This window comes from Pongo abelii, chromosome 9, assembly GCF_028885655.2.
Source record: "Pongo abelii isolate AG06213 chromosome 9, NHGRI_mPonAbe1-v2.0_pri, whole genome shotgun sequence".
NCBI classification, from domain to species: Eukaryota; Metazoa; Chordata; class Mammalia; order Primates; family Hominidae; genus Pongo; species Pongo abelii.
Genome location: NC_071994.2, coordinates 3087851 through 3104888, shown reverse-complemented (window position 1 = coordinate 3104888; position 17038 = coordinate 3087851). Strand labels below are relative to the sequence as shown.

Genomic DNA, 17038 nt, shown 5'->3' with positions numbered 1-17038 from the left:
CCTCCCAGGGATCGGTGCTGCTGGGTCGGGACTCAGCAGGGCCTGGGGCTCAGCAGGGCTGGGGCCGCCTGGCCCCTGACACTGGCTGCATTTCAGGAATCCTGTATGGCACGATGACCATGGAGCTGGGTGGGAAGGTCACCATCGAGTGCGCGAAGAACAACTTCCAGGCCGAGCTGGAATTCAAACTCAAGGTAGTGTTGGCTGCAGCCTGGGGAAGACGAGGCCAGGGAAGGAACGAGGGCTTGGGGATCCCCCTCACACTCTCCCCAGGCCCCAAGGAAGGTTCCCCAAGGCAGTGCACATGAAGGGAGCGGCTGTTGACATCCCAGAACACAGACAGGGCCCAGAGAGGGCAGGCTGCTGCCTGCAGCCACACAGCGGAGCCAGCCTAGGCCGTGTCTCTGTGGCAGGGACACTACATCCTTGAGCGGAGGCGTGGGGGTCCCAAAGGCCTCGCTGGCGAGTATTGGGTCCATCCCTCCTGGGCTCCCAGGCACCCCAAGAGAATAACTCTTCCGTGCCCCCATGAGGATGTGATTCTGAAGGCCCCAGCCCCCGCTCACTGGGCTCTGTTCTGGGTGTGGCCCTGCAGCCCTTCTTCGGGGGTAGCACCAGCATCAACCAGATCTCGGGAAAGATCACGTCCGGAGAGGAAGTCCTGGCGAGCCTCAGTGGCCACTGGGTAAGGGGCCGTCCCTCAGGGCAGGCACGGCCGGGCGGTCATCACCAGGCCAGCCTCTGACCACGCTGGCCATCTGGGGCAGGACAGGGACGTATTTATCAAGGAGGAAGGGAGTGGAAGCACTGCGCTTTTCTGGACCCCGAGCGGGGAGGTCCGCAGGCAGAGGCTGAGGCAGCACACGGTACCGCTGGAGGAGCAGATGGAGCTGGAGTCCGAGAGGTGAGGCCTGTCAGCACCTAGGGACCCTGCTGATCACAGCCCGACATGGCCGGGCAGGCAGGTCAGCAGGGCTGCAGTGCTGTCAGCATGGCCCCAGGATGTCCCTGGCAGGGAGGGCAGGCCTGGTGCACCCCTGGTGACAGATCACGTGTCCTGGAAAGGACAGATGGAGGGAGGGGGTGTGGCCTGGAGAGGAGCAGGCTCCCCTGACCTCTCACTGCATCACTGCTGGCGGGTGACCAACAGGTGCACAGGGAGGTCCCTGCAGGCGGGAGATGGGAGCTCAGTGTTGGAAAAACCCATCTCATGGACAAAAGAAAAGCTCCCTTCAAAGTAGTGAGCTCCCTATCACTGGAGGCAATCAGGCAGAGGTTGCTGTGTGCCTTCCTTCTGGTGCCAAGGGGCCCTGATTCCCAGCTGCCTAGGGGTCGGGCTGCCTGGGCCACTGGCTCAGGGCGGGTCGCTGGCCCGCAGGCTCTGGCAGCACGTCACCAGGGCCATCAGCAAGGGCGACCAGCACAGGGCCACACAGGAGAAGTTTGCACTGGAGGAGGCACAGCGGCGGCGGGCCCGCGAGCGGCAGGAGAGCCTCATGCCCTGGAAGCCACAGCTGTTCCACCTGGACCCCATCACCCAGGAGTGGCACTACCGATACGAGGAGTGAGTGCTGGCAAAGCCCTGGGGGCCACAGGGTGGGGCTGGGCCAAGCAGACAGGCTGAGAAGGGCCCAGGGGCTCCTGGCTTCCCTCTCACCTTCAGCCTGTCCCCTGGAGGAGTCGGTGGGGGAGGGTCAGATAGTGACAGCCCCCACCATCAGTCCTTACTGCAGGCCCTGCCCGTGGGGTGTGGGCAGTGGTCATTCTCCTGGAGGTCTCTGGCCACTGTTGGGGGGCTGAAGCCTGGGCCAGGACAGCCCCCTCACCTGAGGGCCACTGCCTGTGCTGATGGATGCCCTCTGGACCCTCCAGCCACAGCCCCTGGGACCCCCTGAAGGACATTGCCCAGTTTGAGCAAGACGGGATCCTGCGGACCCTGCAGCAGGAGGCCGTGGCCCGCCAGACCACCTTCCTGGGCAGCCCAGGGCCCAGGCACGAGGTCAGCACCCCACAGGCCCTACCCAGGGCTGGTCTTAGCTGCACGTGTGGCCACCACCACCCCTCGCTCCTCACCTCGCTCCTCCCTTCTCGTCGCTCCGCTAAGTCTTGGCCCTTTTCTCCCAGCGGACCTGGGACGCAACCTTAGGCCCTCACGCCCTCATCCCCCAGCCCCCCATCCCCTTTCCTTCTCTGCCCAGCATGGGACTCAGGAAACCGGGATTTGCAGGATGCTTAGTTCTAGGGGCATCTTGGCGTGTAGGACCCTGTGTCTGCTGTCTCTGTCCACTGCCCCCAAAGTCTCCCTCTGCCAAGTTAGCAGCCACATTATCCCATTCCACTGATCAGGAAACAGAAGGTCAGGGCAGCCCAGGGCCCTGCCCAGGTAGGAGGAGGAGGAGGAAGCACCTGCAGAGATCTTGTATCTGGAAAGGGGAAGCAGGACAGCAGGGAGGCTCCAGGGAGAAACCCGAGGAAGCTGCCTAGGGTGTGTCTTGGTGCCATGCCTTGGGCGGCCACCAGGTGGCGCCAAACCCACACGCCCCCCGTTCCAGGTGTGCTGAGCTGCACCGCACCAGCCGTGCACCTACTGCGTGCAGAGCCTGCAGCGCCTGCAGAGCCTGCAGAGCGCGGCCAGTGCTCACCCGCAGCGGGCAGCATGGGGGCGTGTTCCCCAGCTGATGCCGTCTGGGCCAGACTCAGATGAGAGGCCATGCTTGCCTGATGGCCCTAACTTCCCCAGCAAGCTGGGGGCCGCAGTATCTCCTTGACTGCATGTCCCATGCTCTGCCTGCCAAGGGACTAGGGAAGAAGCCTCAGGAAGGCAGACAGATGCACCCCCTCTGTCTGCAGCACTGTTTCCATCCCCCCGGGCTCAGGCCAGACTGCTAGCTCCTGCCTTCCCTTGGCCCCAGCCCCTCCCAGTCCCACTCCTCAGCCTCTCCCCACCGATCTCCAACAGATGTCCACCCCCAATGCCCTCTGCAGCCTCCCACCCCTCAGCCCCTGCAGTCAGCCTGGGCCCCGCCATGCCTCAAAAACTGTCCCATGGAGTACCTTGTGGCCAAACCCCTCTGCCCCACCTCTGACCCCACCTGCCCCGGCTCTGACCTCACCTGCCCCATTGCTGACCACACCCAACGCGGAGCGTCCCTGGCACCTCTCTGGTCCCGAAGGCCTATTGTTACATGGTGGTCCCACAGACAGGTTCTGCTCTTTCCCCACCCCTGAGCATCGGTTCCTGTTCTGGGTTCCTTGTGAGCTCAAGTAAGGGCTGAATGGATGAGCTCTGCCTGCACTCCTGGGGTTGTGAGCAGCTGGCTGAGTCTTGGGGTTCCCCCCAGGAGATGCCCCTTGACATGGGGACCCTAGCCATCTGGGGTTCCTATGGACCTGCCAGCTCCCACAGTGGCCTCGGCTTTCATCTGTCCTCGTGGCTCAGGGGTCAGAACGACCCTCGGCCCCCCATGCCATCATCTCTGCATTTATTGGATGCAACCCCGTGGTGAGCATAGGGCAGGTGTGTCTGCACCGCCTTGCAGGCCCTGGCTCACTGTGAGGGGTCAGCAACTCTGTCTCACCCACGAAGAAACAGGCCCAAAGGGACCATGGCTACTCCAGGCCATGCTGGAGCTGAGACAGATCCCTCCAGCCAGCTCCACAGCCCAGCAGCTGCCCTCCCTGCTGGCTGCCGCCTTTAGCACTGTCCTGGCATGAGCACACCACATGTCCCTGGGGCCTGGGCAGGGGGTGTGGGTGGCTTTCAGCTGCAGCAGCTCCATTTCTCTGCAGAGATCTGGCCCAGACCAGCGGCTTCGCAAGGCCAGCGACCAGCCCTCCGGCCACAGCCAGGCCACGGAGAGCAGCGGATCCACGCCTGAGTCCTGCCCAGAGCTCTCAGATGAGGAGCAGCATGGTGACTTTGTCCCTGGTGAGCCCCCTTGGGCCCAGCCCCAAGGCCTCTGTCTGGTGGACGCCTCAGATGCTGACGGGGCTGGAGGGGAGGCCAGAGAAGCACCTGCCCAGATGTAGGGCAGCCTCCCAGCGAAAGCTCCTCTGCTGCCCTGAGGGGCCCCCCAGCAGGCTCTGCCCTCTCAGAGTCTGGGAGGCAGCCCAAGGGCCGACAGGGGGAATGGTGGGGGCGGGGAAGAAAGGGAGTGGGCCCAGGCCAGGGGTTCCCCAGCAGCGGGAGGGGTAGGTCCAGTGGCATCCTGCCCCAGCCCTCTGCTCCTTTCCTGTCACCGGGAGCTGTGTCTCCCCGACTTTGTCCCTGCCTCTTTAATGGATGGGCCTTGCCTTGGCCACTTCTGCCTCCCAGGCCTGTTAGTGGCTTGTCCAGCCTGGGAGTTCCCTCCAGAAACATCCTCAGCGCCCCTCCCTCATCTCCGTGTCTCCAGCTTGGCCCTGCAGGTTTCCCATGAGGTGGGGCGGAGGCCCAAGCTGGATATGACCCTGTGACCCATATGCCAGCCCCACCGGGCCTCCAGCTCATCCTTGCTTCTCCCCTCCCCTCCTGTGTCTCCCTCGGGGCCATCCCAGGTGGTGAGAGCCCATGCCCTCGGTGCAGGAAGGAGGCGCGGCGGCTGCAGGCCCTGCACGAGGCCATCCTCTCCATCCGAGAGGCCCAGCAGGAGCTGCACAGGTGGGCCACACTCAGGGTGTCCGTCCGGACTCCGGGTCAGAGAGTGCGAGAGACCTGGTAGAGCTAGGGCGGGAGGTGGGGAGGCCAGGAGGCCGCGGCCAGGGTTGTCATTGGAGCTGGAACCCACAAGACCTCCAGGGTGATGAAAGGAAGACAACCGCCGAGGGCAGGAGAGAGGGTGTGAGAGTGGCAGGCGGTGCGGGATGATCAACCAGCCAAGTTGGCCATGCCTGGCAGATACTGAGCCGGAGATGTCCTGAAGCCTAGAGGAAGGTACCAGCCCAGCATGGCCTGGGGTAGCCCCAGGAGAGACCCTGAGGTGTGCAGAGCGAGGTGGCAGTCTGGGCTCACTGTGATGGCCCCGCACCTGCGCACAGTGGCTTCTCAGGAATGGCTGGGGAAGGAGCAAATGGGAGTGGCCGAGAGCTGGCGGGTGCAGGCCACCAGGGCCACATGGCCCCTTCCTGTCAGCAGATCCCACCGATGGGGAGCAGAGCACAAGGTCCCTCTCGGGTCCAAAGCTCCTGGCTCTGAGCTAGGCTGAGGGTCTCACTGGCTGTGGGACCTTGGCTGTCACACCTCAGCCTTCCCTCTGTAAAGTGGGCTTGATAGCAGTACCCCAGGGTGAAATGCAGCCAGGGCACAGGCCCGGGCTCTGTGAGGCTCAAGAGCCTTGGAGAACTGTTATTGTCCCCGTGTAAGCATTTCCAGAAGGTGCTCCCTGGTGAGGCTGTGTGGGCAGAGAAACAGGGAGGCCTGGCTCCCCAGAAGCAGGTCAGCTGTCAGGCAGGTGGCCAGGACTCAGCCAGAAGCTTCTGCAGCAAACTGGATACCACGTGAGAGGCCAGGTCCCTCCACGGCAAAGTATTCCAGCTCAGGGCCAGGGCCTCCACAGCAGGGTACTGCCGGCAAGGGGCTCGGACAGCAGCGTCTACTCCCTCACGGTCCCGGAGGCTGGAGTCCGAGATCTCGGTGCCACAGGGCTGGTTTATCCTGAGACCTCTCTCCTGCCTGGCAGACACCACCTTCTCACTGTGTCTGTGTCTTCATCTCCTCTTCATATAAGGACACCAGTCCCATGGGACCAGGGCCAACCCTAATGTTCTCAATTTAAATAAATACCTCTTTAAGGACCCCATCTCCAAATACAGTCTTATCTGAGGTGGAAGGGGTTAGGACTCCAACATATGCAGATGGCAGAGGCATGACTCAGCCATAACCACAGGGCTGGGACAGGGAGGATGTAAAAGGCTGACTCCCCGATCCCTGACCCTCCTCTGCCCTGGATGTGCCCAGGGAATCCCTGTATAGCCATGGTGCTGTGGAGCCTTCCCACTAACAAGCTTTCCACCCCCACCCGCTCTGATGCCCCTGGAGGGCTATCCCGTCTCCACCTCAGCCCTGTGTCCAGCACCTGGTCAAGCACCCAGGGCACCGTCCTGGCCTGTGGGAGGGGGACTTGCTGGCATTGGCACAGCCCCCACGATCTGTCCCCTGTCCTTGCAGGCACCTCTCGGCCATGCTGAGCTCCACAGCACGGGCAGCACAGGCACCGACCCCAGGCCTCCTGCAGAGCCCCCGATCCTGGTTCCTGCTCTGCGTATTCCTGGCGTGTCAGCTGTTCATTAACCACATCCTCAAATAGGAGCCCTGGGGGCAGAGCTCCTGGCCAGCCCCGAGCCCTCCCTCCCAGGCACCCAGCACTTTAAGCCTGCTCCATGGAGGCAGAGAGGCCCGGCAAGCACAGCCACTGTGACGGGGAGTACAGGCGCAGGAAGGACCCGGGGCCACAAGGGCGCTGCGGGCCCAGGTGTGCTGGGCCCCTCTCGGGGGCACTGGCCTCTCTGCAGGGCTTTCTGCCCAGCGCCGGCCTTAATGCTAAAGCCAAATGCAGCTTCTGCTGTGCGACGCACTCCTGGCCATCTTGCCGTGTCACCCCCTGTCCAGCCTCCACTTGCCATGGGGGATGGATGGATTTAGGGTGGGAGGGCCTGCAGGGGCCCTGGATGGTCACACCCCAGCAGCAGTGAGTGGGCAGGTTTGGAGGAGCAGCCAGGGAGCCCCGAGTGGCCCAGGAGTCCCCCCACACACGGATGCATAGGCCTGCCTTCCGGAGACCCTGTCCACATTGCCAGGGCCACCCTAGTGGGGCCACTGGTGGGTGCCAGGGACAGGTTAGGGCCGCTCTGGGGAGGGCATTTTGGTTTTTTATTCCACCATGTGCGGTTTGGATGGGAGCCCCACAGAGGTAGGTCCTGGAACCACCCCACCCCCACACCCGGACGCTCGCTCTGGTGGGGGCACACGCAGGTGGAGGTGGTTGTGGGTGCAGGTGTGTGCAGGGGTGTGGGGGGCGCAGGGGTGTGGCTTAGCTGGCCCCGCACCCGAGCCGGGGAGGCTCAAGTTCGCCACTTTACTCAGACCGATGCACAGTCTTCCCATTTTACACTTTTTTAATAAACATAATTGCAATATTTTAGGCGGGCTGCGAGCCGCAGTCAGCCTTCACGTCTGGCCTCAGTCCCCGTGTCCGTGCCGCTCTGCGTGTGCGTGTGCGTGTGTGTGAGCCTCTACACATATATATACATAGAGAGCCTTAAACTACGTCGTGGCGGTGCCGTCTGAGCTGTAGCGGATGGTTTTGTTTCCAGTTTTTGTACCCGTGTCCTTGTCTCCCCTCCTCCCCCATCTGGGGATGTGTCTGTGCTCCACACCTTGAAATAAACAGACACATATGTGTGCTCTTCTTGCGGGACTTCTGGAAACGAGAGGAGGGCTTCCCAGAAAGACTCAAGGCCAGCGTGGAGCTGTGTGAGGCTGGGTGGAGGGGCCCGGGAGGGAGGAGGGTGCAGAGTTCACAGGGAGCCGTGGGCAGCCGGCCCGCCCTGTGGAGCAAATGCTGGGAGGCTGGAGTCCCATCACCGAATGAGCCAGTGGGGAACACAGAGTGACACTGCCCACAGGCGCTCCAGGCACCTCAGAGGCTGCTGGGAGGCATTGGCACAGCCCCTGAGGCCAATGCTGCCAGTTACTGAAGGAGACCCCCCAGGATGGACCACCTGACCCGCTGCCCCTTGCTTCGGTTCCACTGTGGCCACCACCCCTGGTACTCAGACACCAAGGCCAGTGAGTGGGCCTGCCCAGGGTGCCCCTGAAGGAGGGGTGGGGCACCTGACCACAGGCCTCAAGTGACAGCAGAGGGAGACTGCAGCCCACCCCTCACAGCAACCAGAGGACAAGGGTGATGAAAGGGAGGGCAGCCAGGCAGCGCCCAGGAGAGGGGGACGCGAAGGGCCTTGGGTCACCACCTCCCTCTGCACCTCCCCACCTCGACTCCCCAAGGCCCCAGGAGAGGAGGGGCTGTGGCTGGGGCAGAGGGAGAGGCAGGGGGTCCTGCCCCCCCAGCTCCTCTGAGGAGCCTCATGTCCGCCTCAGCCAGCCAGGACTCCCAAGACCCCACCTCCCCCCTGCCGAACCACCTGGAGGATGGGGCGGGGGGCCCTGCCTGGCTCCAGTGCCCCTATGTGGAGGCCACACACCATGGGGCAAACATGAGCTCAGAGTGTGAGCCCTGGGGGTGACAGCCTTCTGCATCTTGATGCCGGGGCAGGCTGTTCCAGACACCCTGCCCGGGACCCCTATCTTGCCACCTGCACCCCAGGCCCGTGCAAAGCAAACGTGCTCAGCCAGATGCCCTGCCCAGAGGCAGCCTACCCAGGGGTCTGCCTCCCACCAGCTCCAGCTCACCACAAGGCGGGCCCTCCCCCAACACCCCAGCACCTTACACACGCAGGGGCAAGACTGGAATCCCCTCCAGAATTCTCCCTCTATCTTAGAACTGTTTATTTTTTAATTTATTTTTGAGACAAAGTCCCACTCTGCCACCCAGGCTGGAGTGCAGTAGTCCAATCGAAGCTCACTGTAGCCTCGACCTCCCAGGCTCAAGCGATCCTCCTGCCTCAGCCTCCAGAATAGTTGGGACTACAGACATACACCACCATGTCTAGCTCATTTTTTTTAGAGACAGGAGTCTGACTATGTTGCCCAGGCTCATAAACTCCTGACCTCAAGCGGTCCTCCTGCCTTGGCCTCCCAAAGTGCTGGGATTACAGGTGTGAGCCATGGCTCCCAGCCTCTTGCTGAGAACTATTTTAAATCAACAAGGAAGAGAAAGCAACTATCCCAGAGGAAAAAAACAGAGTCCAGACCCCAGTGTGTCTAGGGTGAGCATAATCCTAAGGGAATAATTCAGCTGATGCCCAAAGAGGTGCCTACACAGGTGTTCAGGGAGCACTTTACAACCGTAATCACCTGGCCTTGGTTTGCAACTTTGCAGGAGGTGGAAGGGAGGGCACCTGACCAGCATTTCAAATGTTCAACAAGGTTCATTGTAGCCAGTGTCACTATTTGGAGAGCTCCAGATGTCACTCTTTGGAGCTCCTGGGGCAGGATTCATCAAATGAATATGCCATAGAGGCTGTCAAGGTTCAGGGGAAATCAACTGGTCTGAAATCAAAAGCCCAGGCTGCACTGATTGTGTTGAAGAGGGCGCAGTGAGAGCTTCCAGCTCATCAGAAGAAAATCCTCCATGCTGCCAACTGTGTTGGTATCTCAGCTGCAGGGCTTACTGCAGATGCCAGACTGTGACGGATTTCATGCGCCAGGAGCGTTTGATTCCTGATGTGTGTTTGACACTCTTCCTGTGTGTCCTGTTATATCTCTAATTGGAAGCAAGACAGAAACCAGCGTAACAGGCTGGCCAGAGACCTTATGGTGCTTGTTGCTGGCTGTGATGACAGGTGCCACCATGTTTTCTTTTCTTTTCTTTTTTTGTTTTTGTTTTTTTTTTTGAGACAGAGTCTCACTCTGCTGCCCAGGCTAGAGTGCAGTGGCACAATCTCGGCTCCCTGCAACCTCCACCTCCCAGATTTAAGCAGTTCTTATGCCTCAGCCTCCCCAGTAGCTAGGATTACAGGCACACACCATCACGCCCAGCTAATTTTTGTATTTTTAGTAGAGACGGGGTTTCACCATGTTGGCCAGGCTGGTCTTGAACTCCTGAGCGCTAGTGATCCACCAGCCTCAGCCTCCCAAAGTGCTGGGATTACAGGCGTGAGCCACCACCCCCCGCCAAGCCCCCCCATATTTTCCAAATCTGTCCATCTGGGATTTTGACCGCAGAGCTATGTCCACTGAAGCCCATTTCCAATCAGCTCCTACTCACCTGGAGAGACTTGTGTAAGTTTATGGAGTGTGATTCGAGTGAGCTGCTTAAAGTGGTTTGCACGCCTCAAGAGAGACATTTCTGCAAGGCAGGACTTAGCTACACTGAATGTTTCTGCTGGAATTGCTGGCAAAGATATGGGGCTTACCACCTGTGATGATGATGCTGCATCTCCATTCCTGGAAAGACCTGGAGAAAGGTCACAGAGGAAAGCATGGCCCGCTGCACCTGCCGACGCCACTGCAGAGAAGGCTGGCGACCTGGGGAACATCCTGAGAAACTAGGAAATATGTGCATTACCAAATACACAGAGTGAGGAGCAGGCAGTGATGACAATAATCTACACTTAGACCCCAAAGCTGCGGCGTGGTGGGTCGGTGTGCTTTAAGAATCAGTCCAGACATGAGTTTTTTCCAAGCAACCTCACCAAAACCATACCATGGAGGGCCTCTCTCTCAAGGGGGCCTATACACTCATTCTCCAGAAAGTACAGATATCGGCACAAAGAAAATAGTGTCATTTCGGTTTAAAGACAACTGTAGAATAAAATTAATATTATGAAAACAAATAAATAAAATAATAAAACCCTGAACATGGTTTTTGGGTCCATCAATGAAGGGTTCTCCAGGTGAGTTTTGTATGCGGACCCTGGAGAGAAAACGGCAGGTGGTGACGTTTGCTGATGATGGGGGTTCCAGAGCTGTGCCTCCTGCCCTACTGCAGCAGGGCACCCCTTCCTGGTCTCAGTCCCCAGCCCTCCCCTGCCCTGAGCCATGCCATTTGAGGGGCTATGACTGGCTAAGCCACCTGGGCTTCGGTTCCACATCCCAGACCAGACAGGAGACTGCAGGAGCAATGGTGGCCTTTCCCCAACCTGCCCCTGCCCCCAACTCTGCTCAGAAAATATTGTGGGAATGAGGGAAGGAGGAGGGACAGATGCAGGCGGTGCTGGCTGAGCACCAGAGCTGGAAGGGCCCCCTAAGACATCCTGGGGGGGGAACAAGGCTAGAGGTGGTGCTTGCCCTGGAGGGGCTGGGGAAGGGGAGGCCGGTGAGGAGCCCCCTTTTCTCTTCCAGGCTGGTGGAGCCTGGACCCTCTTGGGGTGCATGGTCAGGGGTGAAAGTCAAGATACCTCTTCCCCTCCCTAGGAAGTGGCCAGGCAGCAAGGAAAACGTCTTGGGCTAGGCCGGGGGGCAGGGGTACTGGGGAAGGGATGGGGAGGGCCTGTGCTGGGGGACGCCAAATTCCGAAGCCTGGTCAGTGGCTTTACAGTTTTAGCTCTTATATTTAGGTCTTTGACAAATTGTAAGGAAAACAAATCAAAACTACAATGAGTCAACACTTCAGATGTCTTCAAGGTATATTCACATTGTTACATGTGCCAGAATTTCCTTCTTTTTTTTGGCTGAATTAGTATTTTCTTGTATGAATAGACCACATTTTGTTTATCCATTCATCTGTTCATGGATACTCAGTTTTTTTTCCTTCTGCCTTTTGGCTATTACAAGTAATGCTGCAGCCAGGCGCGGTGGCTCATGCCTGTCATCCCAGCACTTTGAGAGGCCGAGATGGGCAGATCGCCCTGAGGTCAGGAGTTTCAGACCAGCCTGGCCAACATGGTGAAACCCCGTCTCTACTAAAAATACAAAAATTAGCCAGGCATGGTGTTGGGCACCTGTAATCCCAGCTACTCGGGAGGGTGAGGCATGAGAATCGATTGAACCCAGGGGGCGGAAGTTTCAGTGAGCCGAGATTGCACCATTGCACTCCAGCCTGGGTGACAGAACAAAACTCCATCTCAAAAAATAAAAAATAAAGAAATAAGTAATACTGCTCACTGTTCACAATAGCAAAGACATGGAATCAACCTAAATGCCCATTAATGGTAGACCAGATAAAGAAAATGTGGTACCACGGAATACTATGCAGCCATAAAAAAGATCATGTCCTTTGTAGGAACATGGATGGAGCTGGAGGCCATTATTCTTAGCAAACTAATGTAGGAACAGAAAACCAAATGCCACATGTTCTCACTTATAAGTGGGAGCTAAATAATGAAAACACATGGACGCAGAGAGGGGACCAACACACACTGGGGTCTACTTGGGAGTGGAGGGTGGGAGGAGAGAGAGGATCAGAAAAAATAACTCTTGGGTACTGGGTGACAAAATAACCTGTACAACAAACCACATGACACGAGTTTACCTATATAACAAACCTGCACATGTATCCCCAAACCTAAAATAAAAGTTAAAAAAAAGAACAACGGCAATGAAAACAATGAATAATAAATAAATAAATAATGCAGCTATGGATGTGGGTGTATAAATACCTGTTTGAGCACCTATTTTCAGGTCTTTTGGGTATGTAATACCCAAAAGCAGGAGGGACAGACGTGGGGGGTGCTGGCTGGGGACCAGAGCTGGAAGGGACTCCCAAGACATCTTGGGGGAGAACAAGGCTAGAGGTGGTGCTTGCCCTGGAGACGCTGGGGAAGGGGAGGCCTGCGAGGGGCCCCCTTTTCTCTTCTCGCCGGCCACCACACCCGGCTAATTTTGTATTTTTAGTAGAGACGGGGTTTCACCATGTTGGCCAGGCTGGTCTTGAACTCCTGACCTCAGGTGATCCGCCCACCTCCACCTCCCTAAATGCTGGGATTACAGGCATGAGCCACCACGCCTGGTCAATATATTGTTGTTAACAGTAGTCACCATGTTATACATGGAAGTTACTCCTCCTGTCTTGTGAACATATATCCAAAAGTAGAATCTCTGAATCATACAGTAATTCTATTTTTACTTATTTTACCTTATTCTTTAAAAGTGACAGGGCCAGGCACAGTGGCTCAGGAGAATCACTTGAACCCAGGAGGTGGAGGTTGTGGTGAGCCAAGATTGTGCCATTGTATTCCAGCTGGGCAACAAGAGTGAAACGCCGTCTCAAAAAAAAAAAAAGAAAGAAAAAGAAAAAAAAAGTGACAGATAAAGTTGAATATATTACAATGTACACCGTGATCTTCTACAATATGTATCAATTGTGGAATGGCAAAATCAAGCTAAGTGACATAAGCACACCTCACATAGTTGTTCTTGTGATAAGAAGACTTAAAATCTATTCTCTCAGCATTTTTCAAGAATATAATATATTGTTGGTCTTTTGTGGGTTTTTTTATTTCTGTGAGAGGGAGTCTGACTGTCACCCAGGCTGGAGTGCAGTGGTGCGATCTTGGCTCACTGCAGCCTCTGCCTCCCGGGTTCAAGCGATTCTCCTGCCTCAGCCTCCTGAGTAGCTGGGATTACAGGCGCCCGCCACCACACCCAGCTAATTTTGTCTTTTTAGTCGAGACGGGGTTTCACCATGTTAGCCAGGCTGGTCTTGAACTCCTGACCTCAGGTGATCCGCCCACCTCGGCCTCCCCAAATGCTGGGATTACAGGCGTGAGCCACCACGCCCGGTTAATATATTGTTGTTAACGGTAGTCACCATGTTATACATGGAAGTTACTCCTCCTGTCTAACGGAAATTTTGGAATCTTTGACCAACATTTCCCCAGCCACCTCCTCACCACCTCTCCAACTCCTGGTAACCACCATTTTACTCTCCACTTCTGTGGGTTCAACTTTTTTAGACTTTGCATGCGAGTAAGATCATGCAGCATTTGGCTTTCTGGGCTGGCTCATTTCACCTAACATAATGTCCTCCAGGCTTATCCATGTTGTTACAAATGACAGGATTTCCTTCTTTTTCCTTGCTGCATAGTATTTCATTGTGTATACATGGCACATTTTCTTTATCCATTTATCTGTTGATGGACACAGGTTAATTCTCTATCTTGGCTGTTGTGACTAGTGCTTCAATGAACAAGGAAGTGCAGATATTTCTTTGATATACTAACTTCACTGGTTTGGAGCATCTACCTAGCAGTGAGATTGCTGGATTATATAGTAGTTCTATTTTTAATTTTTTTAGGAACCTCTGTACTGTTTTCCATAATGGCTGCAATAATTTGCACTCCCACCAAGAATGAGCAAGGATTCCCTTTTATCCACAGCCTCACCAACAGTTGTTATCTTTGGTCTTTTTGATAATAGCCATTCTGATAGGTGTGAGGTGGTATCTCATTGTGGTACTAATTTGCATTTCCCTGATGATCAAGATATTGAGCATTTTTTCATATACCTATTGGCCACTTGCATATCTTCTTTTGAGATATGTCTATTTAGTCCTTTGCCTATTTTTTAATTAGGTTCATTTCTTGCTATTGAGTTGTTGTATATTCTGGATATAAACCCCTTATCAGTTGTACGGTTTGCAAATATTTTCTCCCATTCTGCAGGTTGTCTGTTCACTCTGATGACTGTTGCATTTGCTATGCAGAAGCTTTTTGGTTCGATGCAATCACATTTGTCTATATCTGCTTTTGTTGACTTATTTTTAATTTTTCAAGCAACTGTTTTCCACAACAGTGACACCACTTTGCATCCCCAGCAGTGGTACACAAGGGTTCCATTTTCTTCATTAACACCTCTTTTCTGTTCTTTTGCTTTGTTTTGTTTTTTGATAATAGACATCCTAATGGGTCTGAAATGGTATATCATTGTGGGTTTGATTTGCATTTTCCTAATGATTAGTAATGTTGAGCATCTTTTCTTTTCTTATCTTTTTTCTCTCTCTTTTTTTAATGGAGATGGGGGTCTCTCCATGTTGCCCAAGCTGGTCTTGAACTACTGGGCTCAAGTGATCCTCCAGCCTCAGCCTCTCAAAGTGCTGGGATTACTGGCATGATCCGTCATGTTCAGCCAAGCATCTTTTCATCTGCTTTTTAGCCATTTCTATATCTTCTTTGGAGAAACGTCTTTTCAAGTCCTTTGACTTTTTTTTTGTTTTCTTAGACAGGGTCTCACTCTGTTGCCCAGACTGGGGAGCAATGGCATGATCACAGCTTACTGCAGCCTCGACCTCTCTGGCTCAAGCAATCCTCCCTCAGCCTCCCAAGTAGCTGGGACCACAGGTGCACGTCACAACACTCAGCTGATTATTTTTTATTTTGTGGAGAAACGGGGGTCTCCCTATGTTCCCTAGGCTGGTCTTGAACTCCTGGCTTCAAGTGATCCTCCTGCCTCGGCCTCCCAAAGTGCTGGGATTACATGTATTAGCCACCGCACCTGGCTGGGGTTAGTTCTTCTTTAAATGTTTGGTAGACTTGGCTGGGCGCAGTGGCTCACATCTGTAATCCCAGCACTTTGGGAGGCCGAGGCAGGTGGACCACTTGAGGTCAGAAGTTCGAGACCAGCCTGGCCAACATGGAGAAACCCTGTCTCTACTAAAACTACAAAAATTAGCCAGATGTGGTGGCAGGCGCCTGTAATCCCAGCTACTTGGGAGGCTGAGGCAGGAGAATCGCTTGAACCTGGGAGGCAGAGGTTGCAGTGAGCCAAGACCATACCATTGCAGTTCAGCCTGGGCAACAGAGCAAGACTCCAACTCAAAAAAAAAAAAAAAAAAAAAAAAAGGCCAGGAGCGGTGGCTCATGCCTGTAATCCCAGCACTTTGGGAGGCCGAGGGGAGTGGATCACGAGGTCAGGAGATCGAGACCATCCTGGCTAACACGGTGAAACCCCGTCTCTACTAAAAAAATACAAAAAATTAGCCAGGCATGGTGGCAGGCACCTGTAGTCCCAGCTACTCGGGAGGCTGAGGCAGGAGAATGGCGTGAACCGGGGAGGCGGAGCTTACAGTGAGCCGAGATCGCGCCACTGCACTCCAACCTGGGAGACAGAGCAAGACTCCGTCTCAAAAAAAAAAAAAAAAAGAAAGGAAGTTCCTAGAGCCAGGTCCACTCTTCTAACATTGCAGCAGGGAGCCTCATATCAGGAAGGCTGGTGGAGGGCTGCCAAGGTGAGAAATGGAGAAAACATTCCAGAAGAAAGAACTGGCCTGCCCTTAGGAAACATGCCTAAGGAGGCCCGCACTGTCTAAGTGAAATGTTAATGAGATTGCTAAAAGAAAAACCTTAGCCAAATTAAATTTATTTATTTTTATTTTATTTTATTTTTGATACAGAGTCTTGCTCTTGTTGCCCAGGATGGAACGCAGTGGCATGATTTCAGCTCACTGCAACCTCTGCCTCCCAGGTTCCAGTGATTCTCCTGCCTCAGCCTTCCAAGCAGCTGAGATTACAGGCAACCGCCACCATGCCTGGCTAATTTTTTTGTATTTTTTAGCAGAGATGAGGTTTCACCATCTTGGCCAGGGTGGTCTCAAACTCCTGACCTCAGGTGATCTGCCTACCTCAGCCTCCCAAAGTGCTGGGATAACATGCGTGAGCCACCGCACCCAGCCTAAATTTAAGAGTTTAACTGAACAAAGAATAATTGGGAATGGGACAGCCTCCCAAGCCAGAGCAAGCTCAGAGATTCCAGCATGGCCACGTGGCAGAAGCAGATTTACGGACAGAAAAAGAAAGGAAGGTGACGTACAGAAAACGGAAGTGAGGTACAGAGACAGCTGGATTGGCTACAACTTGGCGTTTGCCTTATTTGAACACAGTTTGAACAGCTGGCCACCTCTGATGGGCCAAAACTCAGTGACTGGACAAGAGTCGTCTACACTCTGTTTGCACCTCCATTTAGGTTTTAGTTCATGATGTACAGAGAAACCTTTAGGCTGAACTTAAAATATGGAATGAGGCAGCTTTAGGCCAAACTTGATTTAACAGGATGTCAAATGGAGAATGCATCCTTTTCTGCCAGGTCTCAGGTCCTTCGGTGGAAACCAGCATAACGCTTCATATAGAGACAGCAGAGTCTCTGACTCCACAGAGCACTCACCTGCTCTCATTTGCAACACGGGCAGTTGGGCGGTGAGCCCTGTCTGGGGAGGTGGAAGAGCTGTCCTCCTACTGACCACTAGCTCACCCTCGGTAGCCTCAGTTTCTGAGGTCAGAGGGAGCCTGGGATTTCTATCATGTTCATAGTACAGCTGTTTGGAGAAGCAAACCCAACACAGATAGCCGGAGCCCTTGGAGGCCACTGAAGCAGTCTGTCAATAATTCATAGGAAATCATAACAACCCAGAGATTATTTTGATCCTAAACTCCAGTACATAAGTATTTCTATCTTCTCATTCCAGGTGTGAGCCTCCTGGGCCTGGATGGGCAGACAGCACAGCCCAGG

The 17038-nt window shown here is 55.1% G+C and overlaps 1 protein-coding gene across 6 annotated transcripts in view; it reads left to right on the top strand.

Annotated features, from left to right (window-relative positions):
- OSBPL5 (oxysterol binding protein like 5) overlaps window positions 1-7159 on the top strand; it is a 76617-nt gene extending 69458 nt beyond the window's left edge. For 3 of the 6 annotated variants that reach the window (XM_063728350.1, XM_063728352.1, XM_063728351.1), the window contains exons 15-22: window positions 97-194; window positions 596-685; window positions 768-904; window positions 1379-1564; window positions 1873-1999; window positions 3790-3928; window positions 4537-4639; window positions 6146-7159. In XM_063728350.1, coding sequence (XP_063584420.1) covers window positions 97-194; window positions 596-685; window positions 768-904; window positions 1379-1564; window positions 1873-1999; window positions 3790-3928; window positions 4537-4639; window positions 6146-6284 — 1019 coding nt within the window. In that variant the 3' untranslated portion in view covers window positions 6285-7159. The remainder of the gene's footprint in view (window positions 1-96; window positions 195-595; window positions 686-767; window positions 905-1378; window positions 1565-1872; window positions 2000-3789; window positions 3929-4536; window positions 4640-6145) is intronic. The other 3 variants (XM_063728353.1, XM_063728355.1, XM_063728354.1) reach the window with 1 other exon arrangement.
- The last annotated feature ends 9879 nt before the right edge of the window (window positions 7160-17038 follow it).